Source organism: Aphelocoma coerulescens, assembly GCF_041296385.1.
Source record: "Aphelocoma coerulescens isolate FSJ_1873_10779 chromosome Z unlocalized genomic scaffold, UR_Acoe_1.0 ChrZ, whole genome shotgun sequence".
NCBI lineage: Eukaryota > Metazoa > Chordata > Aves > Passeriformes > Corvidae > Aphelocoma > Aphelocoma coerulescens.
The window spans coordinates 69,026,164-69,053,865 of NW_027184085.1; the positions used below are offsets into that span (position 1 = coordinate 69,026,164).

General features: G+C 39.0%; 1 protein-coding gene across 2 annotated transcripts in view; it reads right to left on the reverse strand.

Annotated features, from left to right (window-relative positions):
• The window catches only part of FBN2 (fibrillin 2), a 118,959-nt gene that overhangs the window by 25,981 nt on the left and 65,276 nt on the right, over positions 1 to 27,702 (reverse strand). For both annotated transcript variants that reach the window (XM_069001078.1, XM_069001079.1), the window contains 21 exons: positions 26,002 to 26,139; positions 24,665 to 24,715; positions 24,378 to 24,503; positions 23,178 to 23,405; positions 20,061 to 20,186; positions 18,110 to 18,238; positions 16,817 to 16,942; positions 16,002 to 16,127; positions 15,049 to 15,171; positions 14,802 to 14,927; positions 14,084 to 14,209; positions 12,965 to 13,087; positions 11,722 to 11,844; positions 10,009 to 10,134; positions 7,752 to 7,874; positions 7,405 to 7,527; positions 6,966 to 7,127; positions 5,911 to 5,979; positions 5,152 to 5,277; positions 4,303 to 4,428; positions 3,630 to 3,782 (listed from right to left, as the gene is read on the reverse strand). In XM_069001078.1, the coding sequence (XP_068857179.1) occupies positions 3,630 to 3,782; positions 4,303 to 4,428; positions 5,152 to 5,277; positions 5,911 to 5,979; positions 6,966 to 7,127; positions 7,405 to 7,527; positions 7,752 to 7,874; positions 10,009 to 10,134; positions 11,722 to 11,844; positions 12,965 to 13,087; positions 14,084 to 14,209; positions 14,802 to 14,927; positions 15,049 to 15,171; positions 16,002 to 16,127; positions 16,817 to 16,942; positions 18,110 to 18,238; positions 20,061 to 20,186; positions 23,178 to 23,405; positions 24,378 to 24,503; positions 24,665 to 24,715; positions 26,002 to 26,139 (2,679 nt within the window). The remainder of the gene's footprint in view (positions 1 to 3,629; positions 3,783 to 4,302; positions 4,429 to 5,151; positions 5,278 to 5,910; positions 5,980 to 6,965; positions 7,128 to 7,404; positions 7,528 to 7,751; positions 7,875 to 10,008; positions 10,135 to 11,721; positions 11,845 to 12,964; positions 13,088 to 14,083; positions 14,210 to 14,801; positions 14,928 to 15,048; positions 15,172 to 16,001; positions 16,128 to 16,816; positions 16,943 to 18,109; positions 18,239 to 20,060; positions 20,187 to 23,177; positions 23,406 to 24,377; positions 24,504 to 24,664; positions 24,716 to 26,001; positions 26,140 to 27,702) is intronic.

Below are 27,702 nucleotides of genomic sequence, written 5' to 3' on the forward strand. Positions count from 1 at the left end.
ACATTTTTTAATTTGCTCCTTCTATATCCTCTTTTTCCACCTAGATAATGGGAAATGCTTGGTGTGAGGCATAAAATAAATTAGGTCATGGTTTTCTAGGCAAGGTGTGGGAAATTGAGTGGGTTTGCAGCATAGAGAGAAAAATTTCTTGCATGGATTCTATTAATTTTTGAAGATGAGATGTTAGTGGCAGAACAGTGCTCTCCAGACAAGAAGTTATTACACATTTACAGTAATGAATTTTTTTCTAGGTAGAAATACAAAAAATGGCAGGACTACAATTATAAACTGTCAAAATTGTACAATACTACCAGAAGAATTTGTACCTGATTGAGGGGAAAGAAGTAATTCCAGGGTGAAGAACCAGTTTGAATGAACAGTTTGCAAACAATAACCATGCAGCTGCTATTCACCACCTTCTAAGATCATAACAACACTCAAATTATCCAGAAAAAGGTATTTTTCAATATTCAGTTTCCAAACTACTGCCTAGGAAGCATTTCGAGGTGTGTGGCAGGTATTGGTACATTCAGGGCATTAGGCTTCAAAAAAGTGAGTGAAATTTACAAAAACAACAGACTGACATAAAATTCAAAGGGTTTCTGGAAGTTGAATATCTGGAGATGCCCATGAGTGCTTGGCCCACTGTTGGTGCTGCAGAGGACCTACAGGAAACTTCTTTATCCAACAGGAGGCAGAGTATGGAGCCTGTCTTTGATGAGTCACTAAACCCAAAATCCTGACAAATCATTCTAGCGCCAAAGAGAGAAATACAAGGAGACCCTTCTGTATTCCTGCAACTAATGATCTTTAATGTAGAGCAATGGTAATTTATGTCTTTACTGGTTGTGGTTTGACTTTCTTGGTCATCTGCACTTTCATGGCAGCTCCTCAGCAGCCTATGATTCTGTAAAGTGTAATTACCATTTTAAATTGAATGCTTCCTTCACACCAAACATCCTCATTTTTTAGTAAATTAGTTGATCATTGCTCAGAATGGTATTTGGCAAAATATTTTTCCCGCATTTAGACATTCTTAGTAATTTCTCTAAGCCAAGGAGGGTGTCTGAATATCAGCATTATCTCCTTTCTTCTGTCCTACTGTTTAATGGCTGCTTAATGCTCACCCAGATTATTCTTGCACCAGAGAGGTGCCTGCCACAGTGCTTTACTATCCAGCAATCTTCTGCTCTTTCATAGTTCTATCTTTAATACAGGTTACTGGAATAATTTATTACACTAATATATTTTATATACTACTAAGTAAAATTTGAGAGTTAGCAACTAGTTCTTTCCTGCAAGGACACTTATGCCATTTACTGCTGTCAGTAATCCTGCCAGTAAATATATCAAACAAAAACAGAGCCTGGTGCTCACTACCCAGTCCTAGTGGGCAGTGATCACCTACTCCCATGATAAAACACATCAGGTCTGTGAGGATGAAGAAGAGTCTCCAAGGATTGAAGGCCTTATTTCATTCTATGTTATGCTACCTCCGTGTTTCATGCATTTCACTGAATTCAATTTTTCACACTTTTTTTTCCCCCCAGTTTTTACTGTGCAGAAGAAGAGCATGTTAATTAGGTAAGGGTTGTATGATAATGCTTTTATACACAGTGCCAAAATATCCACACAAAAACATCCCAGAGATTTGCCTTCTGGAAGCTTGGCTTTGCCTGAGTGACTTTAAAAATATTTCAAAACCCCATTTACTTATCACTATTTTTTATCACTACTATTTTTTTAGGACAAAAAGATCTGTCACACAACAGGAAAAAAAATGGAAATCAGCCACTCCTGGAATTATCAAACCATGAAAGAATTCTGTAAATTCTTTGTTACCTCTTAGCAGTGAAGCAGCTTTCTACATTTCTTTGGGTAAAAAACAAAGAAAAACTATTATTTCTGATTAAAGTCTGTATGCTAACAGTTATGACCTGTACAACGTGTAAATCCAAACAAAACAGTCTTTACTACTTAAAGTCATCAAACAGAGACTGATTGCTAAGCATAAATACAGAAGAAGGAAGAAAGAGCTCTGGTCACCAAGGAAAAAAAATGCAAATGCATTGGCCTGTGAAGTTCACTTACAATTCTCATCAGAGCAGAACAATGCTCTTAATGAGCTTCTGGGCTCAGTCTGGTGGTGTGGTTAAGGTCAGTGTCTCCCAAGCCCTGTCTGTGATGTGTAGCCCCCACCCAGATTGCAAAACAACTGATTACAGAGCATAAGTGCAGCTATTCAACCATTTACCCTTGGAAGTTGTGTTTGATCCCTCACACAATCCCTTTTCATGGTGAAAAAGGTCCAACCATGCCTGAAAACACAGTGAAGTCATTTAGAAGAGCTAACAAGGCAAGATTGAGCTATTTCAGGATATATTTAAACCCCATAACTGCTTGGACAATACCAAGCAGTTTTGGTTTTAACAAATCTTTAGAAGTTGCAGAAGTTTTTGAGAATTTCAGTGTCACCAATTTAAAAAATGAATTCTTTCTTCTACACAAGAACATTAATTACATGAATCCCTGTGAGAAGTTTGATGTATTTTTCTCATCATGTTGTCACCATGATGACAACTTTATGACATTTAGAGTAAATGACTATGAGAAATAATTTCATGAGCTCTCTGTGGTAGCAAACATGTATTTCCTCTCTCAACATTGTTTCTATCTCCCATTTCAGACTGCTAGGAGCATTCCTTCATCCTCCCATTTGAGAAGGAAAATGAGAAGGAGCAGGCTGGTTTCTATTCCTTTCAGTCCCATTTTCCTCCTCTTTACTGTGAGGTAAAAATCTTTCTTATATTTCCTGTTGTTTACCTCATGTCACCAGGATAAACCACTTGGAATGGAAGTAATACATTATTTACACTAAAATCATAAATGATTTTAAAATCACAGCACCAGAGGCATAGTTTTAGTGACACTAAACCAGTAAACTTGGGGCAAGTGAATTAAACAATAAATTGTGTTTGTACAAAACACCTGAGTTTTTTTAGTTTTATCTAGGCATCTTTGCTCTTTTTTTCAAATGCAAAGAATCTTTCAATGAATATCAGGTTTCCTTCCAAGTTGGTGATTCTTTCACCAATGACTTTTCTGGTTTGAGCTTTCAAGGGTGTTCTATTCCAGGAAATTAATTCCATAAAGACTGACTGAAAATTAACTGTCCTTTATTATTTTCACCTCCATTTACAGAAGAGAATTTTTTACTTCCCATTGCAATGCCCTCCTTACTGGTCTTTTGCAAGTTCAGTCACCTTCAATAGAGGTAATGTGAAAGCAACCACGCTTTCACATGCAGACCATGCTCAGATGTGAGACAGAGCTGAAAAATCTAGAAAGGCTTCCTACAGTCAGTAATGAAACCTGGTCTTGATGTTCTGACAGACTAGGACTATCAGGATAAATGTGTCTCCAACTACCAAGAACTAAATTACACTCTCCTAAATTAATTATCCTGAAAGACAGACTAGACAGGAGGGTATCTCTGGTCAGCCAGTATCTTCAACACCAGTACTATTGCTCAAACTTCTCTCGGGATGAAATGTTAACTTTAGTTAATAGGTCAAAGCAGCAGATTAGGAGAGGAAGTAACAAAATGGGGTAACCACAGAAGGCTTTACCCATTCCTGGAGTTGGACACGGCTCACAAGGTTTGTTCCACGCTTTCCCAATATTGTATGTGCAGCAGCACATCCTTTTGGTCACATTGAAGGGCAGTTCATTCTCACAGGAGGTTCCATTATAGCTTCTGTAGCAAAAGCTTTTCCTCATGTCTGGATGTGAGAAAAGAACCACTTATGAGGTAACCAACACTACCAACATTATGATAATTATGATATTATGTAAATACCAACCCCCTACCAACTCAGACAATGATTCATTAACTCTATTTTCTGAATGCAACATAAACACAGGCATTTAAAAATAATTTAAGGATTGATTACAGTCTTTGTTTCAGACTTATGTGACATATTTTCTGTTTTCCTTTAAAGACACATGGGGGAAAAAGGAAAACTCCTAAAAAATCATAAACACAGTGTAGATACTCATGAGAGCCATTTGTATGGTAAGCCCCACCATTTGGAAAGGACCAGTGAAAATAAACCAGTGAACAGTGAGCCCTGTTAGGGAGTAAGAGCCCTTGAATGCTGCATGCCAATAATTGGGCTCTCCTTCCTGACAACATGACACAACTGGGAGCTAAAAATAGTCAAAATAAATACAAAGCACAGGGTCTGGCCCTCAGACAGTCTGATATTCATGCAATTGCAGCAAAGATGAAATTTTGCATACCCATGCAGTTGTGTCCTCCGTTCACCTGCATATATTCAGGTGGGCAAATGCAGGTGTAGTTCCCCAAGGTGTTATAGCAGGTGCCAGGACCACAGACACCAGGGTGTGCAACACACTCATCAATATCTAGAGACCAAGAAAAAACCATTAAATTAACAAGGGAGAAGAGGTCCACATCCAAGCAAATGTTTCAGAGAAGTACAACCATAATAAACCACGCTAAGGTACCAAAAAATACTTCATTTAAAGACTAGCTTGGAAAATACAGCTCTGATTTTAACTTCTAAGTCTAGCCTTTGTTCTCTTAACTGCAAGACAATACACACCAAAAAAACTTGAAGCTCTTGAACTTGCCAGTGAAATAGGAGCAGTTCAACTTCACAGAAGATATTCACACCTTCTTCTCACAGCAGGGTTAGTCACTTTTTAGTTTTTGGGTCAATTTACAATTTTGATTCTAAGAGTTGTGAAAAATCTCAAACACAAAAGGAAAACCAATATGACCTTTACTTCAAACACTGACTAAATTCAGCTGCTACTCTCACACTCAACATGCAGGGAGCATAGTAATACTTGCAGGGATACAAGGTGTTGAAGACAGAAATTATTAATAACGCCTTAGTTAACTGAACAGACGTGGCTGAGGTCTAACATGTAGAAATAAACATTACTATATCCCAGTGTTGCATTTCAAGCTTTGTGCTAATCATACCACTGGTGCCAGAAATAATGATTTAGGGGAAAACTCTAGGTAAGGGTGGGGTGCCCACTTATGGATTTAAGGCTAAGAATTAGTGGTTTTTGTAATAACTGCACTGTAACAGGGAAGGAGGCTTCGAGGGACTCAACCTTCACAGATTCTTGTCTCTTCACTGAGGTAGTAGCCTTTTGGGCATTCACACTGGAAGCTGCCAAAAGTGTTGATGCAATTTCCACCTTGGCAGAGACCTGGCAGCTCCTGACATTCATCAATGTCTGAAAACAGAGGAAAGGAAACAAAAAAAAACAGCTCACCATATTTTCATTCCAGAATGAAAACAAAGAAGAGAATTTAAGTACTACCCTGAAATTTTGCCAGCTAGTAGCTTTGAACTGTCGTGTGTGATTTTTTGGGTTTTTTTGCTTCTAAATTGCTCTCCAGGAATGTGTGGATAAGGTGCTCATTCTCTTCCATTCAAACACCCCCTCAGGAGCAGTTTCAGCTTGTTAAGCCCACGTTCCATTCCTGTTTACAGGAATTTGGCATCTAATTCCTCATCTCTGCCCATTTATTGGAACCAGAGCTGTTTTGTCTGATGAATATTTCCTGACACTTGCATCTTCTGCTGATGAGCTATAATTTTCATAAATGGCTTATAATGTTGAAATCCAGTAAAAGTAAGGAAGCACACAAAAGGTATGCACCAGATTGTTTTCCTACTGAAATGGTGCTGGACTTCTTCAATATTCTTTTGCTGTGTGCCTTTTCATGTTGTTTTCCAATTCACATTAATAGTGGTTTTTGCTTTGCACTAACTATAATGATTTCTGAGAAATGCAGTTCCTCTTCAAAGATGACCCTTTTTTATTATTATTACCAGTCATCACAGTCATTTATGACAAACTCACCTTCTAAAATAATAGTGATGGGATTTGGCCTGAATCCTTCTCCTCCTGGACAGAGAGTGTTGTATTCAGCTAAAGTAAAGTTAACAAGAGACACCCTATCAGTCTCATAAAAATAAAATTACGATAACAGAATCATAAAATGTCACTGGTGTTTTAAATAAGCATTCTTCCCTCCAGTCATTTGGCCTCTACTTTTTTGACTATTCACACTAAATAAATCAAGTGCATTAGATTAACAGAAAAACAATGTAAGATCAGGAGTTCTGCTTTCTTTTATTACCATCATCTCAGATACTCTGAAGGCAGGAACAATATTGATTTTTCCATACTGTGTCCTTACAGAGGCCTATATTTTCTGTTTTGATTAGTTCTTTAATATGTCATTATGCCACTGATAAAGATGTTAAACTTGGAATTCCCACTATTATGAGGCTGTAAAGAACAACATACTTGACATTTGTGTTGCATTATTCATTAAAGAACTTCAAAGCTCTACAAAGCTGATAACTATCATTAGGTAACAGCTCTGAAAGTCTGCAGGAGTGACTTAGACACAAATACACAACAGTTATCAGTGCTCTTCTTTGGAGAATAATGAAGCTCTCCAAATTAAAGCCATGATTTGAGTTCTAAGCATAATTAATTTATTTCCCTACCAGCCTGGAGCTGCTGAGCAAAAATGCCCAGCAGACGTATGCACTCTATTCCATTCTCATCTGAAAATTCCTTTTTTTTTTTTTTTTTTTAAATGAGAGAACAGTAAGAGCAAAATGAAGCACCCAGAACTACCTAAAGTATCACCTGGTGCAGTGGCAAGTGCCTTCTAAAGTTAGTTAGCACTGATTTATTACTGTGAGAACCAAGTCTGTCACAGAAGACTAAAGGTCAGGTCTGTGATGCTCAGCTCCACACCTCTGCACCTCTGTCCCTCCAAAAGTGGCAGGGAAATTGTCCTGCATGACAAATGTGCAACAATACAGTAAAAGACTATAAATACTTTTTCCATCCCTTCCAAAGTAAGACAGCAGCAGGAGAACGCGAGAACATTTCCTTACTGCTGTTTACAGGGGGACAGGTCTCACAGGGGTTCCCCCAGGCCTTTCCCAACGAGCAGCAGCATGAGGAACGACTGACTCCAACCCCAATCTCAGTGTTGCAGGACAGGCCCCCATCCCCTCTCGGTCCATACTTCAGGTAGCAGCTGCCCACACGGTTATCTATGTAAAAAGCACACGTGATTACAGCTGCACACAACGATCCAGGGAAAGAACAGCAGGCATTCATCTGTAATTCCTTACCTAGAAGGAGGAATTCAGCAACATTGTGCTCTCGAAGTCATTGGCACTTCAAGAACATTGATAGCTATTGATGTCGAGAGAGACAACAGCACAAAACTATATAACAGGATATGCAGCAATGGAATTATTATTTTCTATCCTTATTTGCATAAAAGCAGTTACTTCTAAAGTGGTACTTCAGGAGGCTTTTACTTACCCACACAACCCACTCCAGTAGGATTAAGCTGGAAGTCTGGAGGACAATTGCACTCGTATCTTCCAGGAGTGTTTACACAAAGACCATTAACACAATTAATGGGATCGGCACATTCATCGATATCTAAAATAGGGAAGCTACATGCATAAATCTGCTCACTGGAAAAACAACAATTTTACTTTCTAAGACAACAGAGCAAGAAAATTTCAAATGCAAGTGAATTTTAGTTGAAACTGAAGAAAAGTTTTACAAATAATTCACCCAAGAGCTAAGAATAAACTTTGTCCATCTGCATACGTAAGAAGCCACCCTTTTATCTGACATATTTCTGAAAAGCAGTGATTTACCTGTGCAGTTTCCCCCAGTTCTATCTAGTTCATAGCCATCATCACAGATACAGCGAAACATTCCTGGGAGATTATTGCAGGTGCCAAACACACAAATATTCTGGAAGGAGCATTCATCGGTGTCTGAAGAAATATATTAAGAAGAGAAAGTTAAAAAGCATTACTACTTTATTATTAATGTTATTATTATTGCTGTTGTTATTATCAGTACGTGTCGTACTACTAAAAGCAAAAGGAGACACATGCAATATATTTTTAAAAACTAACATTTCTGAGGTCGTGTAGAATACTACACAGAATTTTTATTTGTGAATTTGTGTTTGTAAAGAAAGTGTAATAAGAAGAAAGAGAGGGTGTAGGCATCCACAGTCACATCTCGTTGGAGAAAGAATACAGGAAAAATAGGAATACAGGAAGTAAGAATTATCTGTGATTTTCTCAAGCCCACATTAAAATAATTATGTGGTAACTACAGACAGATGAGCTAAAATGCCTACATGCTCATCTAAATTGAAGACGAAATCAAGTTGAAAGACACTGACAGAAAATTGGATGATTTTGTCAGCTATGGTGTAGAAAAGAGTTGAACACTGACAGCACAGACTGCAAAGCTATGGTTTTAGGCACAAACTGTAAAAGACTTCTGGAGCTGAAGTTAAGTAGGATAAGAGTGGAAAAAAATGCCTCCATGTACTGTCAGACAGCAAGACTTTTTACGTTGCCAGAATAAAGCAGCTGTGGAAAAGGCAAATGCAATTCTGGCACATACTAGTGAATTATTTTTAGCAGAGACAGGGAAGTGGAAAGCATTAATATCATTTCACAAAGCACAGCCAAATTTTAATTTGAAATTCTGAGTACAGTGCCCTACTGATGAACTAATTTTGCACGAGATGTGCAAAAGGGGTATTAAAATTATTACAGCAATAAAATATCTACTTTCAACCTGGCCAGATTGCCTCAACCAGAGGTTGAGAACATATGAGGAAGGTTAACTTCTGAGGGCAATTTGAGAGACACATTTTTTTTTAGGGAAAACTAATGCTTAACATCCAAAAGTCCCGAGTCAACTTAATCTGGAAATTAAAATTTATAAATACCCTGGAGTACAGCCATGGAATGACCTCCAAATTGGGTCATTGAGAAGCTAATGTTCTGACATTTCAGTGGACTTCTGAGGAAAGTGGATTAATGATTTGCATTACAATTAATGCACTTTAATGCACAATTAAATCAAGACTTTGGATTTTGCCCCTTGATTGTAGAAATCAGACAAGGACTCCCCCTGACATTGGACAAATTAATATATCAACTTCAAAATGAAGGAAAGAAAGGATAACTTCTTTTAAGTGTTCAGCACCCAGATATTCTAGTTCTCCAACAGCACAGTTTAATCAATGGAATTCTTTCAGATCTCTGCTGGAATCACAGTAGTATACCAAGCATTTCTCCAAAATCTTTCAACTATTGGTAACACACTGACCCAAAAATTAGAATTACATTGTTTTTCAGAACATTGGTTGGCTGGAATAGATTGGACCTATTAGGGGATTTTTTTTGAGACCATTGGTATCACTGTAATATGACTGAGCTGTACCAAGAAATTCAGTAAAGATGACTGACAGTAGCTGGTAATGATTAACAAATCTGACTACACAGTGGCACAGGTAATTCCTCAGAAGCACCTGAATTATTCTGAAGTCTGATTCATACATGTACACCTGAATGTTAGAACATGCCACGCTCTGGACTGAATATTACAGATTACATTTTGAAACTTGTTTTTCACATCTCACCAAGAATTTTAGTTTCGTAAGATGTTACGTGGTTTCCACCATCAAATATGAAGCAAGTTTAAAAGTTTTGGGGCACCAGCTAAAATGTTTTTATCTACTGTACAGTCATATCAAACAACAAAAACAAAAAGTATAAGAACACAATAGGGAATAGAAGCTGAACAGGACCAGAAAGATAACACAGGATTTTCCACACACTATCCAACAGTGAAAAAAAGGAATTTAAAAAAAAATACAAAATTGCTAAGGCAAACCTCTACTCTGCGATTTTTGGATGAAGGCCAGGAAAACTTCATAAAAAGATGAAAGCAACCTTCAACATAATTCACATTGAAGAAATTTCTTATATGTGAAACATGTGGTGATTTCTCTACTTCCAGCTTGAGGTTCTGTTCCTTGTTCTTTGCTTCAGAGCAGCCAACCCTAACTCAGAGAACAAAACTGAGGGAGCAGCAGCTCACCTTGGCAGGACTTGCTGTCAGAGGCAGGAGTGAACCCCATCTCACACTCACAGCGAAAGGCACCGGGGGCATTCAGGCACTGCCCATTTTCACACAGGTTGACATTCTCTGCACACTCATCAACATCTGTGGAAGACAGGAAAACCTCTCTGAAACTGCAGGTTTCACCAGCAAAAGCACATAAAGATAGCCTGATTTCAAAGAAATCATGCTGTTGGGTGCTGAAGTTATAAAACAAAACATACACTGAAGGAAATTGAAAGAACACAGAAAACCAAACACAACTTGCAAAATTATTCTTTTCACCTTGCCACGATTCCTTACTCCTTGATTTTCATTAACAAAGAGTTAATATTTTTTTAATTATGCAAGCTTTTAAGATTCAATACTACTAACCTTGACAAATAAGTTAAATACCTTGCTTAAAAAGGCAAAACTTTGCCTCCTGGTATATATTGCTATGTTATTTTGACATAAAAAAACATTCAAAAGGCAAATTTTCCTAATTGAATCATACACAGAAAATTATTATCATATTCATTTTAGAAAATATTCTTTGAGGATGATGAACATTACAAGTACTGCTTGCACAGTAGGAATTCTTCTAGTATGCTCCAAAGGAGCTATAAAGAAAGAGAATGACAGAGGGCATTCACCATTGCAGTCATCATAAGAAGTCATAATTTTGTCAGGTATGCTTATGAGTGTCCAAAGAAATTTTTATGCGCTTTCTTCTTTTTATTAGTCCATTCTTAGTATTACATCTGATTTTTAAAAAAACACAGAAGCTCAATATAGGGATAAAACTTTGTGCTCATGAACCAAAAACTTGAAATACAAAACCAAGTCATATTTGAAGGTCCTTATTGCCAAATAAAAAACTTTACACTGCTAATCAGAAAACCTTCTCTCTAAGATGTAAATTAATTTTTATTTATAATTAGCCAGCTAGACAATTATGAATGCATTCACAGTAGCTTTCTAAGTTTTTTACTATCATTAGGATGCATTCCTTCAAACCTTTAAATATGCTGACTAAATACAAGATATGAAAAGTCAACAACAGAGAAAATGTTGCATCTCCACTCTGTGGAGATAAAGACCAGAGCAGCCCAAGACATAGTATTAAAATTAATATTTAATATTAAATCTTTACACTTTATATAGTAAGTGTCAGTTTATGTTGAGTCACTCACTGTGTGAATAACAGTGTCCATTCTTAAGAGTGACCACTTACCTACAAATTTAAACACAGAGATCACAGCAGGGGTTTTTAACTGCAGGTTTGTTTTTCTTTTTAAGAAGTCCTGTGTTAATGATCACATCCTGTTCTACTAATAGACTGAGGGGAAAATAGATGATGGCAGAGAGAGGAAGTACAGCAGAGCTGGCGTTCAGTATTCTTGATTAGAGGGGCTGCTTCAAGCAGGACATTCACGTTCAAAATAAATGCCATGAAGATGAGGAGGAGGAAGAAGCAGCAGACAGGAACTTCACCCAGCAAATGGACCCAGTGGGCCCAACTGGCACACAAGTCAAAAGAACAATCAGGTTCCTTTGTCAGCATTTCTTATGCAGACAGGAAGAATCTTGATCTCTAATGACGCTTTCACCTTTTTATTGTCTTGCACTTTGGGCTTAGGTCTAATTCATAAAGGATCCGTACAAGAGAAAAACAACCTGGGACAAGTCAGGTTCCACAAAACTCCTTACCAGAGCAGGTAAAGCCATCTCCAGTGAATCCCTCTGCACAGGCACAGTGGTAGGAGCCCGGGCTGTTCACACACTGGGCGTTGGCGCTGCACCGCTGGGTCCCGTTAGAGCACTCATCAAGATCTGCACATCGGGGTCAGAAAGTGCAGGCAGCAGCACAGCAATTAGTACACCTGGCTGGCAATTAACTGCCAAGCTAACCAGCACAACTGCAAACATGGTTTATGTCTCCATAAAGACACAAATTTGTTGCTAGATGATACAGGGTTAATCTACAGTGACTCCGTTTTAATACTTCTTCCTTTGAATTGAAACGCGTGGGACTGGGCAAAATATTTCTGAGCAACAGATGGAACTCAGCTGACTCGTTACTTGGATGTTAATATCCTGTTAAAGAGCTTGAATTCAAAAATAGCTACAATAAAATTGGAACCAAAGAAACCAGTGAGGTAAAAATCCGCCCCTTATTTAGAAAGTCTCCTCAAATGGTAGAAGAAAGTGAAAACAATGCAACCTCATGAGAGTTGATGCCAGCTATTCCTTGAATGTCAATGTGGGAGGAAAAAAAAAAAAAAAAGAAAAAGAAAAAAGGAAGAAAATTTGAAAAAATCAAGAAGAAACAAGAAATCTCATACTACAGTGATTTTCTTTAGCACATTACATCAATAAAGCCTAATCGTTAAATGGTGCTCCTGTTCCATAAATCCCAAAATGTTCTGAAAACAAAAAGCAAGTATTACAATCTTTCACTCACCAAAATGAAGCATGAAGGCAAGGGGACATATGCAACTCTAGCAGCCCAGCAAAAGCAGTTACATGTTTCCCACTCCTCCAGTCCAACCTGGTTTATATCAGGGGTCTGTAAACTAGATATACTACAGGACATCTACTAAAAAACGTCTGAAGTTATGGAAATACCTTACTGACAGTAAATCATGAAACAAATTCAATTTTTTTTTTTTGCATATTCCAGTAGCAGTTGTATTTCGACTTTGTAAAATATGTAGTTACTTCATTAAATTTTATACAGTCAAGTTTCTGAGATAGAAAAGAGAGTTTTTCCTTTGAAAACCAAACCTGTGGAACATAAGAATCTTTCATACCCATCTAACCACAGGGTACAGCAGACAAAAGAATAATTCTTTGTTTCTAATGGACTAATCACACAGTCACATTACATGCTTTCAGAAAAGAAAAAGGTGGGATGGGAGAGAGAAAAAAGCTTTATTTTCCATATACTTACCAATACACTTAATGCCATTTCCAGCCCAACCTTCTCTGCAACTGCACTTAAAACTTCCTGGCACATTGACACATGAGGCATGCATGTCACAGTTGTGAGCTCCAGTTTCACACTCATTCACATCTGCAAGCACAAAACAAACTATCAGTATTTACATCTGAATATTAAAAATTCCATTCCTTTCACATATTTCCACTGTGAAGGTTTACAGTCCTTTGAAAAACTAATGTTTAAAAATACAGAATAATTCAAGCAAGCTATTTTGTATTCTGTATTAGTAAAAAGGAGTGACAATTGCATTTTATTTTTGCTCTTTGTTTGTAAACATGACAATCAGTCTGCTTTCCTGCAAGTGGTTTTCAGCTTGAAATTAACTATTTTTTTCCAGAAATACGAAATATGCTGATCTTTTTATGTCTAAAACTGGGATGAGGCCTTTGGGTGCACAGGCACCTTCTAGTTATGAAAAAAATTGTATGTGCAAGGTTGTAATAGTTCTAGAACAAATTCCTAAACACCAAATTGTAGGAGAAATTCTGTCAACATTCTCACAAGTCTAATTCTGGATGAGGCTGGATTCTTGAGAGCAGTGAGCCCACCTTGCAGAAGACAAAGTACTGCTTAACTATCACAGGAACTTGTAGAGTGACTATGAGTGACTACAGATCTTTAAAAATTGTTGGCACAGGTTGTTCACTCTTTTTTGTTTATTTTTTTCCCCCCTCTTGTTCTTTCCTTAGACCTCATGGTCATTTCCTGCAGCTTGAGTCGAGAGGTGAGTTCATCCTCCAGGTACATGTGACAAATGAGCACTGATAAAACACTTCCAACACAACTGCAGCCCTGCCTCCCCAAGCCACGTTCTGTAACACGGGTGTTCACACAACCTGTACTGATAAAACCTTTAAAATTAGTTATGTAAGGGGCCTCCAGCATTGATATTGGTGAAGGAACAGTCCATTTAGAAGTCTGGCATGTGCTAGCAGATGTGAAACACTCATATATATAAAAAAATATATACAGATACCAATCTCTCTCTTGTGTGTGAACACTTGTGCATTTTTTTTCACCTGGAAGCCAGCCAATATATGTGACACACTCACTGGAAATCTGCTTTACCTGTGCACCCTGTGGTTCCTTTCTTGACTGAATACCCGACTTGACAGTGACAAATGAAGGAGCCCTTGGTGTTTTCGCACTCCCCAAACATGCAGATGTTGGAATTCAAATCACATTCATTCACATCTATAGGTGAATATGAATTAATTATTAGTTGGGCATTATCGTCATTTTGGAACACTTTATTTCAGGTGAAAATATCTACTACATGAGGCATTTATTTTTCTTAATCATAATATATTTCAGCCGTTCCACTCTGCAAATTCCCTAAAACAAGTAAGGATATATGTAGTCCAAATACCACTATTCTGTGGTAAAACAAATATTAGTTGTTTTCACATTTTTTTGAATGCTATTTAAGGGACTATGAAGTAAATTTTTTCTTGCAAGAATCACTTAAAATAATTTCCTTAAAACATATTTTTGATCATAACAATTTTCCTCCAAAGAACAATTTTTGAAGTGCCCCCTTCTGGACCCCTCAACTACTCCCTTCTCAATACATGTGTTCCATTATAGTAAAATCACCCCGATTATTTTTTTAACTGTGTGATCTGGTTCCTTGCTAAGGACTTACCAAAAGGCATACAGGTTATTTCTTTTTATAATGTACATAATTTCAATGCCCACTTTCAAGGACTCAGCAGAAAGAACATCTTGAAACACAAGCTGCCCGATTTTTAGACTTGCACCAAGTTTGGTGCACATGGCTACTCACCAACACAGGTCTTCATGTCTACAGAAACCATAAATCCATCGTAACAGAGACAGCGATATTCCCCTGGGATATTGGTACACTGCCCACCATCACAGATATCTGGATTGTTTTCACATTCATCAATATCTGAGGGGAAAAAAAAACCCCAAACAGATAATTCTGTCACTCTGGCACGGATGAGCTAGCACACCACATTGATTTTGGCTGAAAGACAGGATGCTGGAGCTTTTAAGGTATAAAAACCTACCTGCACATGTCCTGACATCTGGCATCAGAGCATAGCCATCACTGCAGCTGCACTCATAGCTGCCTTCTGAGTTAGTGCAGTGGGTGTCACAGCCTCCATTCATTATCATACACTCATCAATATCTGGGGAAGCAACACTGGTAGCAGTAAGTCTACTTTTATAAGAAATAAACCATATTCTCTTTATATTTTACATGAAACAGTTTATCAGTGGTTCCATTTTGGATTTTTATTCTCATTCTACTGTCTCTGATTCACATTTTGTTCATTCTTCCCTCTTTCAACTGCTTGTTCCTCTGTGGGAGCAAGTGGCTATGTTAAATGTTGATTTTCTTCCTGTGTGTTGCTAGGGGTGTGAAAAAAGCACAAAAAAACAGGAAGGGAAAGGGAAGGGGAAGGGGAAGGGGAAGGGAAAGGGAAGGCAAAGGGGAAGGGAAAGGGAACCTCGAGAAACTTCAAGTTTGAAATGTAGAACAAATTAATATTTTTTTTATAAAGAACCATAACAAGCAAATAAAAAACCCTCTCAGTACTGCTGTTCTTCTTTGCAACGGGTTGATATGCTGGCAACTACATAATTCAGTATTATTATAGTGAAGGATTTAAGAGATGCATATGATAAGGAGAAAAAGTGAAAGAGAAACCATCAGTGCATGGGGCTTTTCTTGCTTGATCAAGAAACCTAGCAGTATTTTCTGGTTGTTAGCTCAAGCCTCTGATTTTAATGGAGTAGTACAGTAAGAATAATTCCTCACAAAGTGCTCTGCCGAGTTCAGTATAGCCACCATCTTTTTACACCTTCTTTGTATTTCTGAGTCCACAATAGTTCATGATAACCCTCATAGCAGATGAGAAGACAGCCCTGACTATTTTCAAAAGGAAGGTATGAAATTAAATAAAAACAAGGACAGACGGAGCAATGGAGCTGAAGCACAAAGTCACACAACACTTGCCTGTGCATCCTTGCCTGTCAGGAGTGGGCTGGTACCCAGAGTCACAGAAGCACTGGTATGTCCCAACCATGTTCACACACTTGCCATTTCTGCAGAGACTGTCACTCAACGAGCACTCATTTACATCTGGGGAAGAATCATTCATATCAGTTGCAAGTCAGAATATTTAAGAGCCTCTGACAGCCCAAATTCCAAGGAGAGTGAGAGGTAATACTGCAAGCTGGTGGCTTTCAGGTTCATTCAATTTCTTTCTTGTTCTTGGCGTGTTCCAGTTCAAGGAATGGAGTTCTGCGCAACACATTTAAACCACTGTCCAAAGATTGATCTCCCCTGATTCACATCTCTGAGCATTACTTACAGACTCTGCTGTGTGCATTAATTACCAAGTCTGCTATTTTCCATCAAGAAAATAAGCCAAAGAGATAATATGCTTCTTTTTTGGCCTTTTTATTCTTTTTTTTTCTTTCTTTTTCATCATTTTGGTGAATTATGTGCTAAAAGGAGAGATGCATTTCATCTAGGGACAACACTTTTTTGTGACTGATTAAAGCTGCTCCCATGAGTGGTATAGTCCTTTGAGTTGCTAAATAACCCCTAAGAGGCCTGCTAAAACATTCCTCTTTGGAATCAACAGCATTACTGGCACTGAGGATTTTACAGGATTTCAGATTTTGACTTGAAAATACTCATGTAAAGGAGAAGCATTCATTTGTTTAAGAGATTCCTGGGACCCACCCTTACCAGGGACTGGACGTTTTCACAGCAGAAATAACCATCCTCCAAGCTGAAGATTATTACCCTGAACTGAAACTCACCTAAGCATTCCTCCTGTGATGGTGACAGCTCATGCCCCAGGGGACAGTCACACCGAAAACTCCCTTCAGTGTTCACACAGGTGCCACCCCTGCACAGCAGAGGGTTGCGTTCACACTCGTCTATATCTGCAAAGAAACCATTATAAATATAAATATTCAAATATAAAATCATTACTAAGAGGCAACGAAGAAAAAAGCAATTCCCAGTGTCTACAAGTGACGAAACAAAAGGATTGTTTCATGGTGTTGCTCCTTTCCTCATGCTGCACAACAGGGAAAACAAAAAGCTATAAATCATTATTAACTCTAAAGATGGGTGGTTTTCCTCTCAAGAAAACCAGAAATTCATTATTTATAATTAGGTATTCAGTGAGACACAAGAGACAAGCAAAGGCAGCAACTGTTTGGATGTTGTCCTTTTTGAAAATGTATGAATGTTTTGGGGTTTTTTTTTAATTATTCTTAATGCAACCAGACACCTGTTTATGTATGCACTGAAATTGTTCTCTATGGATGCAGTTACGGGGATGTTTGTGTCTCAATTTTTACCTGAATGGCTCCTCAGTTTGGCAGCCCCTGTGCATGCCATGGTGTGGGTGTGAAACACTCTTGTCACAGCTGATAAAGGCAAACTGAACATTTGACTCACAAACCTGATAAAACCAGCTGACACTGCTGGTGAGGGTGGAGAGAAATGTGCCCAAAAGATGTTCAAGGTGGAGGATGCACTCACACTTTTGGACTCCCAGGAAAGTCTAAAAGTATCACAATTTGCAGGAAAACAAGCAAAGGTGACAGGAGTCTAAGTCAATATTTTTTAAGGTGGCCAGTAACTTTTGGTGTCTCCAGATCTATTCTTACAACTTTAAACAGGTTAAAGAGATGTATTTTTTTTCAGAAAATGCTGTGAGAATTTGTTGAGTTCTAGAAGAATCAATGAAAAGGGAATGACACTGCTTTTTAAACTTCAGCTTTCTATTCCTAGCTTCACCAAATATTTGGGTACCCCATCAGCAGCTTTTAAATGAATTGTGTGAAGAGTTGCTGCTATTCTAAAACATCTGTACAGAATAAGCGTCTCTTAGGGGTATAAGTAATTATCATAAAGAACAAGCAAGGCTATAGATTTAATTCAGTTATCTGTCCTGTAAACTGCATATCTGACTCCTGTGCTCACGAAGTCACAATAATGACACATCTGAAGTGTTCAGTGTGGCAGAGTTAGTACAGTTTAGACAACAGCCAGGCTTTGCACAGCAAATGGAGTCTCCAGGGCACCCTGGAAACACTTACCCATGCAGTTCTTCATCATCATAAATCCACTTTCGTAGCCAGCAAAGCACTCACACTCAAAGCTTCCAGGAGTGTTGACACAAGCACCACTTCCACACAAGTCTGGGGAGATCCTGCACTCATCAATGTCTGTTTCATAGCAGTGGAGAGGTAGAAAAGTCAAGCTGGGTTTAAGGTTATCCTGCTTTTCACAGAAATGAACACTTGGCCACTATAAATTAAGTCTACAGAAATCATATACAGTATGCAAATCAACAGACAAAAACGAATTACTTATAAAAACATCTGAATATGTGAAACAGTCCATGAAAGATTTGTAAGGCTGTGTCTTCAGAGCTCTCAGGTCACAATGAACTGTGCTACAAGTCTGCCTCTATTAAGTGTAATTCAAGGTTAGATTCTTAAGGAAATAATTAAGTGTAAGAAATTACAAGATGTCATTGTCACAGAGGCATCAACTGACTCCATGACTACAGTGCCATTGATTATCATTTGATCATTATGAAGATATTTATCCAGTCATAGCATTATGAGCTTACATACACCCTTTCCATTAGGAATTAGCTCTTGTAAAAACTAAATTTACAGTTCATTGGTTGTCTTGTTAGTTAAGTTTGAATGAAACTTATTGTGGAAAACTATAGCAAAAAAGACAGAGGAGCTCTTTTTAAATCACACTGGTAGTGAGTCAGAAATCTAAAGAGGAATTTTTATGTGGATATGATCCAGTGAAACAGGTCAGTGCTGCAGGAGAGGACTTTGTGTCACTGCCCATGGACAGTTTCTGCTGGATGATGACAGTTCAGTCCTCACAGATGTGTGGAGGTGCCAGACCCACATGGCAGATCTGGGGCATTGCTGAGCATCTGGGCTCCTACAAGCTTTATAAACACTTTTTCACTAATTTAAAACAAGCAAAAAAGTCATCTATTTTAAAAAAACCTGTTTCTCTATGGCTGCTCAGTGGAATAATTTCATCACCATGGAACAAAAGGAAAAAAAAAGCTTTTCCAGGGAGTTTTCTGACCTATTCTTGTTAGCTTAGAAATAAAACTTGTTAAATGCATTTTCCATCAATGCAATCACTATAAAAACATGGAAATCACCAGCTAGGGCAACATTAGCATCCAGACCAACCTCAGTGAACATGCCTTACCACCCACACTTCATAGTTATTACGCAGACACACTCATGGACGCCTGTATGTTGTAACAAAACCTCCTTGATTTTCAGCACAGAGCCACCCACAACGCAGGCATCCAAATTCTCACAGCCAAGGAACTGCCAAGCTTATCTTCAGATTTTCCAGACAGTAAAGAGCAAAATCATAAACTTCTAAATTAAACACACGTGTCTGTATCTTCTTGAGTTAACGTTGCACTGGTCTCAGAATTGCAGAGGTGCCGTTGTGTGTCCTCAGCCATCAAATCTTACAGAAAATTAACTTGCAGTCTCTAAGTTCATTTGGTAATACAACGACCAAGAGAGTAAGGAATGTAAATTAAGATAATCTCTGTGTTAGAACATTAAATTTGGCTTCGCTCATGATCCTTATTGATTTTTCAGGTTGTACTGATATAGCATGGCCTGAGCATCTTAGACACCAATTATAAAAAGAGGGAAGTGTTGCATGTATTAAATAAGCAGTTTCTGAAAGGGAAACTTGAGACAATTGGCCATTCTGTCCAAAGATTAACGAAGGAAATGAATGGCATTAAGTTTCCAGATCACCAAGCTACGCCACAAGAGCAAGTCCCTTTAAAAAGCCCCAGGGATGTGGTGGAGTCCCCATCACTGGATGTTTCCAAGATGGACAGGGTGCTAGATAATCTCATCTGGGCTCCCTTTCCTCACAACAGGTTGAAAGAGCTGGTCTTTTCAGGTTCCTTTCAACCAGGACTATATTCCATCATTCTTGGGAAAGCTGTGGAAAATGCAAGACTTAACTCACCTGTACAGTTTCTTTCCTCCATATCTAAAGTGAACCCACTGTTACATCTGCATTTGAAACTTCCAATTGTGTTTCTACATTTACCATTCATGCACATGCCAGGGAACACTTTGCATTCATTGATATCTATTAATAAAAACAAAGAAAAGAACATTCTTAAGCACAAAGATATATGGAATTAATGGGAATTTCCTGTTTGTTTTTACCAATTTTACTGAGCATAAAGGGCAGGGTTTGGGTTAGAAGGGACATCCCTGGAGGTTTGATTGGAAGGGAGATGTTTCCCTGCTTTTTGGACTATTTATGCTTTCTTTGCTTCACAATACCCAAACCAGTCACTAAAAGTTTATGTTTATCGGCAGTCAAAGAAATTCAGTGATAATCTCTGAGCTGAAATTCTGGTACTTGTATTGTTTGCTTTGTGACACAATTAATTTTCCTGGTATTCCTGGCCAGCTAGTAAAATATGCAACTATTACCTGGTTGATTTGGTTTGATTTTTAAATTGAGACTGCCAGAGTTGTATCTGGAGCTCAGCTTTCAAAATGGTATTTTTCCTTCTGTAGAATATCAAGTGAAATGTTTCATCTCTCCTCAATGCTGGCTGACATAAACTGTTAAGGGATTGTCTTAGGTTACAATGTAAGATGTAATCAAAAGGATGTGTTCTATCCCCATCTGTTAAAACCAGGTGGGGCAGTGTTCTTCATCTCTTCCGTGACACATCCCTGATAACTCCCTCCGGAGTTATTTTTATGTTAATGGCCCACCAAGCCTCACTGCATGACTCATAAAATGACATCATCCCATTGTGAGGTGCTCCACCCCGGGGGAGGAACCAAGCATTCCTGCCTGGATATAATCTGACGGTTGGAACACCACAGCCAGCCCTTACCTACTGGATTCCCAGAGGACAAGAGCTCCATAACCACCACTGGACCTTCAGAGGAGGACCAGACCCTTCTACAGGATCACCACTTGGACAGAACCATTTCTATCACTTCAAAGACGACTACAGCCACCCCTTAATCGGACTGCTACCACCACCCTGCCCAACAGGGTGTCAGGTCATGTCCTGACTCTGGCTAAGCCGGTGTTTCTGTATTATTGCCTTGTTTTACATATATTAGTAAAGAACTGTTATTCCTATTTCCCACATATTTGCCTGAAAGCCCCTTAATTTCAAAATTATAGTAATTCAGAGGGAAGGGGGTTACATTTTCCATTCCAAGGAAGACTCCTGCCTTCCTTAGCAGGCACCTGTCTTCAAACTAAGGCAAGGATCTTGCACAGGACAAAGCTGAATGAGTTTTTTACCCTACACTCTGTGATATAATTTGCTGAAGAAATGTCCTTAACTGAGAAACATCTTCGATGAAATAAACATCAATCTCCTATGTTTTCCTGCGAATGGAACACAACAGTGGTCCAAATATGAAGCCAGAAACAGGAAGCAAAACCTCAGAAAATCTCAGCCTACACAATATTTATAAAATAATTATTAATTAACTTTTTTAACTAAACAAATGTTGATAAAATTATAATTATTATTGTTGTTGTTATTTTCCTTATTTGTTTAGTAAAGCACCAATGAAATTCAAGAGCTTTGCCTGAGATTAACAACTCCTGAAAATTAGAGCTAATAAATTGGTCAACTTATGGTGAAGCAGAGCTCCAATCTGTTATAGTTTTCTCAAGCAACTAAAAGTATTTCAAGACAAATGTTTCAGAATGCATTCTTAAAAAAAAAAAAAAAAAAAAAAAAAAAAAAAAAAAAAAAGAACGCATTTCTGCATCACCTCTGCTTCTGCACACAGAAATCTAGTTTTTCTTCTCAGATTTTAGCCATCTAAAGTAACTTGGGTCTGGTGTCTTAAAATTTCCCAGCCTATTCTATTTTGGTTTTGCTTTACAGGAGGTGAAGCCAGCAAAAACTGGACAAAATACTTTTATCTACTCCTTTATCACTGCAGATCCTTGTTGTCACTGCCCTCATAATCATAACGCAACAGACACCCTCTCCTTTTCATCACTTACTGATTCTTCAAACCAGAGAAAGAACCCATCCTTCTTCAATCTCTCAGAGAGCCCTGGTCAAATTTTAGTAATAGTTTATGTTTATGTCTAAAATCCTTGACTTCACAGATCTTCATCAGACCCTCTCTGCAAAGCACTGCCTTAAAAAAGGTGCACATTTTCTGTTCTTGCTGTAATTCAGAGCTCCTCTCCCTTCAGGAATTTCCTTTATCTCCTTATGCCACTCAGACTTTGCACCTTTTCCTCTCAAGCTCCCACGAAAGCAGAGAATTCCCCCACCTGTAACATCAGCTCTTCCAGGCAAATACCTTTACCACATTTCTCAAGCACCCAACAAACAGTCCCAAATCCTGGAATTTCCTCAGGATACTCTCTTGGATGCACCTGTAGTTGACACTTTACTGTGCCATAAAGTGAGTCTCTCCTGATGGGAGAGAATTTGTTGAAAGTCCTTGCAAGGAGTTTGAGAGATAGAGCGAGACATCTTCTTTAGTTTCAATGCTTCCAGATAGTTGTTTATTAAGCCTTATCAGAGGAACTGAGCCACTAGCATGACCCAGGTACAGCACGGAAAGAGGGAAAGTAGGAGTGAGGCCAATTATCAAGATTTACACGGCCTTTTAAAGATATTTTAACCAATAGTTACTAAAAAGGTACATTATTTTCACTTTCTTACCAATTATTCAGTAACACGACTAGGAACTGTGGAATTTTCTATCCAATCAATCCAAACTACTTTTACTGCAGAATATGGAGTAGTAGAAGAAGGAGAAGAAGGTGTAGAGAACAACAACAATCCTCCATTTTGGTATTTTTTACTCTTATCTATTTACTATAAAGAGAAGCCCAAAACCTCTAAATTTTTCACCCTGTGACAATCTTACATAGAAGTCTATCACCTAATTCACACCAGTGTATTTTCTAGTTGTTGTCTGACCGTTGGTAATTTTTTCCAAGGTTTGAAGCCAAAACAGTGTTGCTCAGGGGGGGTAAGAACCCTTAAAAACAGGCAGAGAAATATCCTGGGCACTCTGGGTTCCTACACGTAATTAATTCTCAGACACAAGAACGAAGGCTCACCTTTGTAGAATGGCCTGCCAGTCAGAACATCCCCCCTCTTGGAGAAGCCAGGGCCCCTGGGGCACAGAGCCTGGTGCTCCTTGGTGCCGGGCGTAGGGCAGCGCTCGCAGTCGGAGCCCCAGGCAGCCCCCACGGCGCAGCAGCAGGAATCCATCCGGAACCTGCCGGGCACGGGCTGCACGCACTCGTCCTCGTCCCACCTCAGGTAGCACTGCTCCATGCGAATATCTGCACGTTTCAGAGCAAAAAACAGGCATTTACCCCTCTTCTCAGCTGTTTCTCAGGCGCAGGAACACGTAACGCTCAGCTTCTGCTCAAGACTCTGCGTTTCTCCACAGTGTTCAGCCATGTGAAGTTGCTAACACTGCACTGTACTTAAATTTCTGGACTTTTCTTGTACCACAAAAAAAGTAGAAGAATTTCCTTCGTTGTCTCCCAACATCAAGATATACCCTTACCCCCACATGCAGGTTTCCATGTGTTTTAGGTTTCTATGTGTATTTTTCAGGACAGACACACGTATTTCTTTACTGTACCAGATATTCTCACTTATAAAATGACCATTTTGTGGCTCTTGTGGTAAAAAAGAAATAAATTCCTCCCTATATTTATGTTACTAAATTAATAGTACAGTGAATATAGATTAAAAGTAAAAAAACCTGATTGTTGTTACACTTACTTTAAAACCAATTAGAAGGAGAAAACAGTAGGGTTTCCAGAAAAGTTAATGATTATGGTTATTTTACTCAAGGGTCCATCCTATTTGCAGCAAAGGAGGGCAGCCAAAAGACAGATCAACCAAGTGTGCAAGCAAAATGTTGTGCTTGTGTACCCAAATGCCAGGAAAAGAACCACACACAGGCCTGTGCACTGAAAAAATGACCAATTTGCACCAGCATATTTGTGCTCACCATCCATCACCCAGGACACTGCTGTTCCTGAACAGGAGTCAGAGCAGGGACAGCACTTTAGCACAGCCTAGTGACTGCACCGAGGGCAAAACAAGCCTCAAAACAAACGCATTCCTCGACGGAATTAATAACTCTTCCCTAAACTGCCGCAGATATTTGATCTCTTAGCAGGCATATTATTTGGGATAATTCAGAAATAAACCACACTTTCTTCCAAGCCCCTTGAAGAACAATTTTGGACAGATGTTGGACAGAGCTGAAGAGGAGGGAAAGTGGGGTATGCTCTTACCTAAACACACTCGCCCCGTCCCGTCCAGGGTCAGCCCCTCGGGGCACTCGCAGTGAAAGGAGCCTCTGCTGTTGATGCACCGCCCATTGGGACAAACCCCCGGGAAAACCTCACACTCATTTATGTCTGTGGGGACACAAAGAGTCCAGTTACCTGCTGACCCCACCAGGAGAGCTGCAGCTTTATGGAGAACTTACGTGACAGGAAAGAAACAGCACAATAAATCCCCTTTTATCACATTTTCAAAGGCGGGGGGGAAAGTCTTGAGTAAGAAGCAAAAACTTCACCTTCACAGGTAACACCCTTCACTCTGGCAAATCCTCTAGAGCAAGCTGTGTCTGGAATCAAGCCAGAAAGAAATTGTTACTGCTTTAGAGTGGCAGGAAGGTAGCAGCAGAAGATTTAAAAATAAATGTATCTTCAGAATTCCCTAATAATTTGACTGTGTAAGGCAGGGAGTATTCTAGCCTCAATCAGGAAAAGTGTTGACTCATACATGCAACTTAAACTAAGTGAATAGTTGACGAAATTAACTCCTACACCATTCCTTTCTCATGTGCTTTCCTTAGTGAAATGATCAGCATCTCATCAGATCAGTCTCTGCAGTCACATGTAGCTAAAAAGTAAAATTCCTTCCAGAGGCCTGAAGATTTACAACTGTAGTAACATCAATTATCAGCTTGTTTTCCCCACCAAAGCTGAATAATGCATCTGAGCAATGAGATAACTTTATGATATGCATGTAAAATGTAGCAATCATAGAGTGATTCGAGAGCTTGCTGGAATTTAACTAGTTACAGAATGGGAAATTCAGGGCCCAAATGCACCCAATCTGAGCTAATTATCTGTCCAGATTGATTAGGTTTTGAGCAGTTTTATCAGTTTAACCTGACCATGCTGCTTCCTGAAGTCCAAAGGAATATCTTCGCTGCACTGCACAGCTAAGAGCTCTGCTGGATGCTGCTTGAACTCTGCTTGTTAGAGGGGATACACATGCCCACAGTAACAATCAAAAATAAGAGGATAAAACATCCTGACACCAGTTCAGCTGCTAACATTCTGTTATCCTGGCATTATTCAAACCTTAAGGGCATCAGTATTTTTGCCATAACCTAGAGTACAGTCAGCATTCCTGCTTCCAGCTTCCAGAACTAGCCCTGCAATCTCATAGTAGTACTATTCTGCAATGAATAGTGGTACATAAGCTCTGTGTTTGAAAAGAGCTGGGGAAAAAAGTGTTAACAGCCCACAGCATAAAAGGTCCTCCAGAATCTTACCAGATATTTCACTTTACTGTTTTAGTCCTTTATCTCTCTATGCCAGTCAATACACAGTCCTTGTGGAGATGAAACATATTGTAACCATTAAGAGGTTTATTCACGTTATTTCCTGGTATGCTTCAAAGTTATTAGAATGGTCTCTGATGGTGGAGATTGCAAGTCATGCTAAATAAGACAAGCTATTTTCATAGGGGTTTTTTGGGTGGTTTCTGTGATTTTTGTTTGGTTTGTTTTGGTTGGTTGCTTTTTTTGTTTAGTTTTTTCTTTTTACATACAGAGACGATAAGAATCTACTAGTGGTACTTCTTCCCTTCTCCCAAAAAATGCAGGGTATTGGAGCCTACCCAATTCACACCGTTCACATGGGCTGCCCCAAGCTGCTCCTAAGGTAGCACAGCATTCAGATTTCAGTGTGGCACCATTGATGTTGACTTCACAGTGGCTGTCTCGGATATTAAGCCAACAAGTCCCCTTCAGGCTGTCTGCAAGAGAACAGAAAACAAAAACAATACACAGTTGTCACAGCCAAAAGAGCTGGCATGCTACGTCCATGACACCAGCAGGCAGAGTACCAAGGGAGCACAAGCTGTCTTTTAAAAGAAGTAAGAATAATTTTGTTCACATTTTAGCTTAGAACTGGTGTAAAGGGATAGCACTATCACTAAAAGTGAGCCACAAAGCACACTGCTTGAAGCATTTTACAATCCAGGTCCCACAGCTGGCAGAGGTCTTCCAGACACTGGAGTGGATTTATTTATTTAATTCAGCTAGGGATTGATCCATCTAAAATATACAAGTTAGAAAAAGAGCAGAGATCCCAACCTGGGACTGCCTTTCCCAGGTGACTGCCTGAACCCTTTCTGAAATGCAGGTGCTCTTGTGTCTCTTGAAGGTGAGCCTTCAAGGTTGTAAGGAAATCTAAATATATATATATATATATATATTGTGGGTAGGAGTGTTCTATATTATTTTATGGGCCTGGTTCTGCTGCTGCATTAGCTACACTTTGAACATGCCTGTTAAGCTGTATTCCACTCTCTGCTCCGGAGGACTCAGCCTCAGCACATCCATCTCCTGAGCTACAGCCAGGCTGGAAACCCAGACCAGGTCAGGGTAAGCCCATTCCAGGGAGTTCCCAGCTCCATCAGGCAGCAGCTTCTCTCTTCTGCCACGGGCCAGAAAGCCCCTGTGCAGAGAGAAGACTTTTAGTTGAACTGTTGTCTCTGCTGCCTGAAATGCTCTGAAAGTCCTTTTTAGATACCCAAATCTCCAAGTCTTAAAATCTATTATTTCAGTGCCTGAGTAATTTTTTGAAACGTCAGTCAGATCTCAAATCAGGCACATACTTTACAAGTTGTACCTTCTGCACCTTTGCTCGCTACCTTTACAAAGTTACACTCAAATGGTACAACATTTCTTGAGGCAGGCAACAAGCTTGGTGATCAGACAGCAAAAGCAGCCCGTAAGGTTAGACCCAAACTGGGAGATCAGCCTGGGCAGGGTTTTAATGCAGTTTCATACTCAAGAGTTTAAAGCTAAGCAAGTGACCCAGACAAATTTAGTCTGATGACTAATGGGAGAATAGGATTTGGGTTTAAGATTTACATCTATTACATGTGCAGAAGGCCAGATGCATTACTAGTACCTCACGCTGAGGAACAATGTGCTTAAGACAGAAGAATCATTCCAACTTATTTTTTTCCAAACAGCTTCAACTTTTCTACAAAATCATCATGTTAAAAAATGATATGGACCACAGGGAGCACTACCTTTCTTTGGTTAAAGCAACAGAAAAAAAACTCTCCCAAGAATGTGACTGAAATCAGCCCCAGAAACTGGGCAGGGTATTTCATTAACATTTAAGTGTAAACCAGCTGTATTATTTAGGTTAACATTGGCCTCAAACACGCGGGACAGAGCTCCACAGTTGAACAAGAGCAGAACTACAGAGGTCAATATTATTTCCTTTTACTAGTGAACTTTATAGGAGGGGAAAATCAAAACCAGTATCTCAAAAATTATTTGAATTCTACAAATTAGCAGGT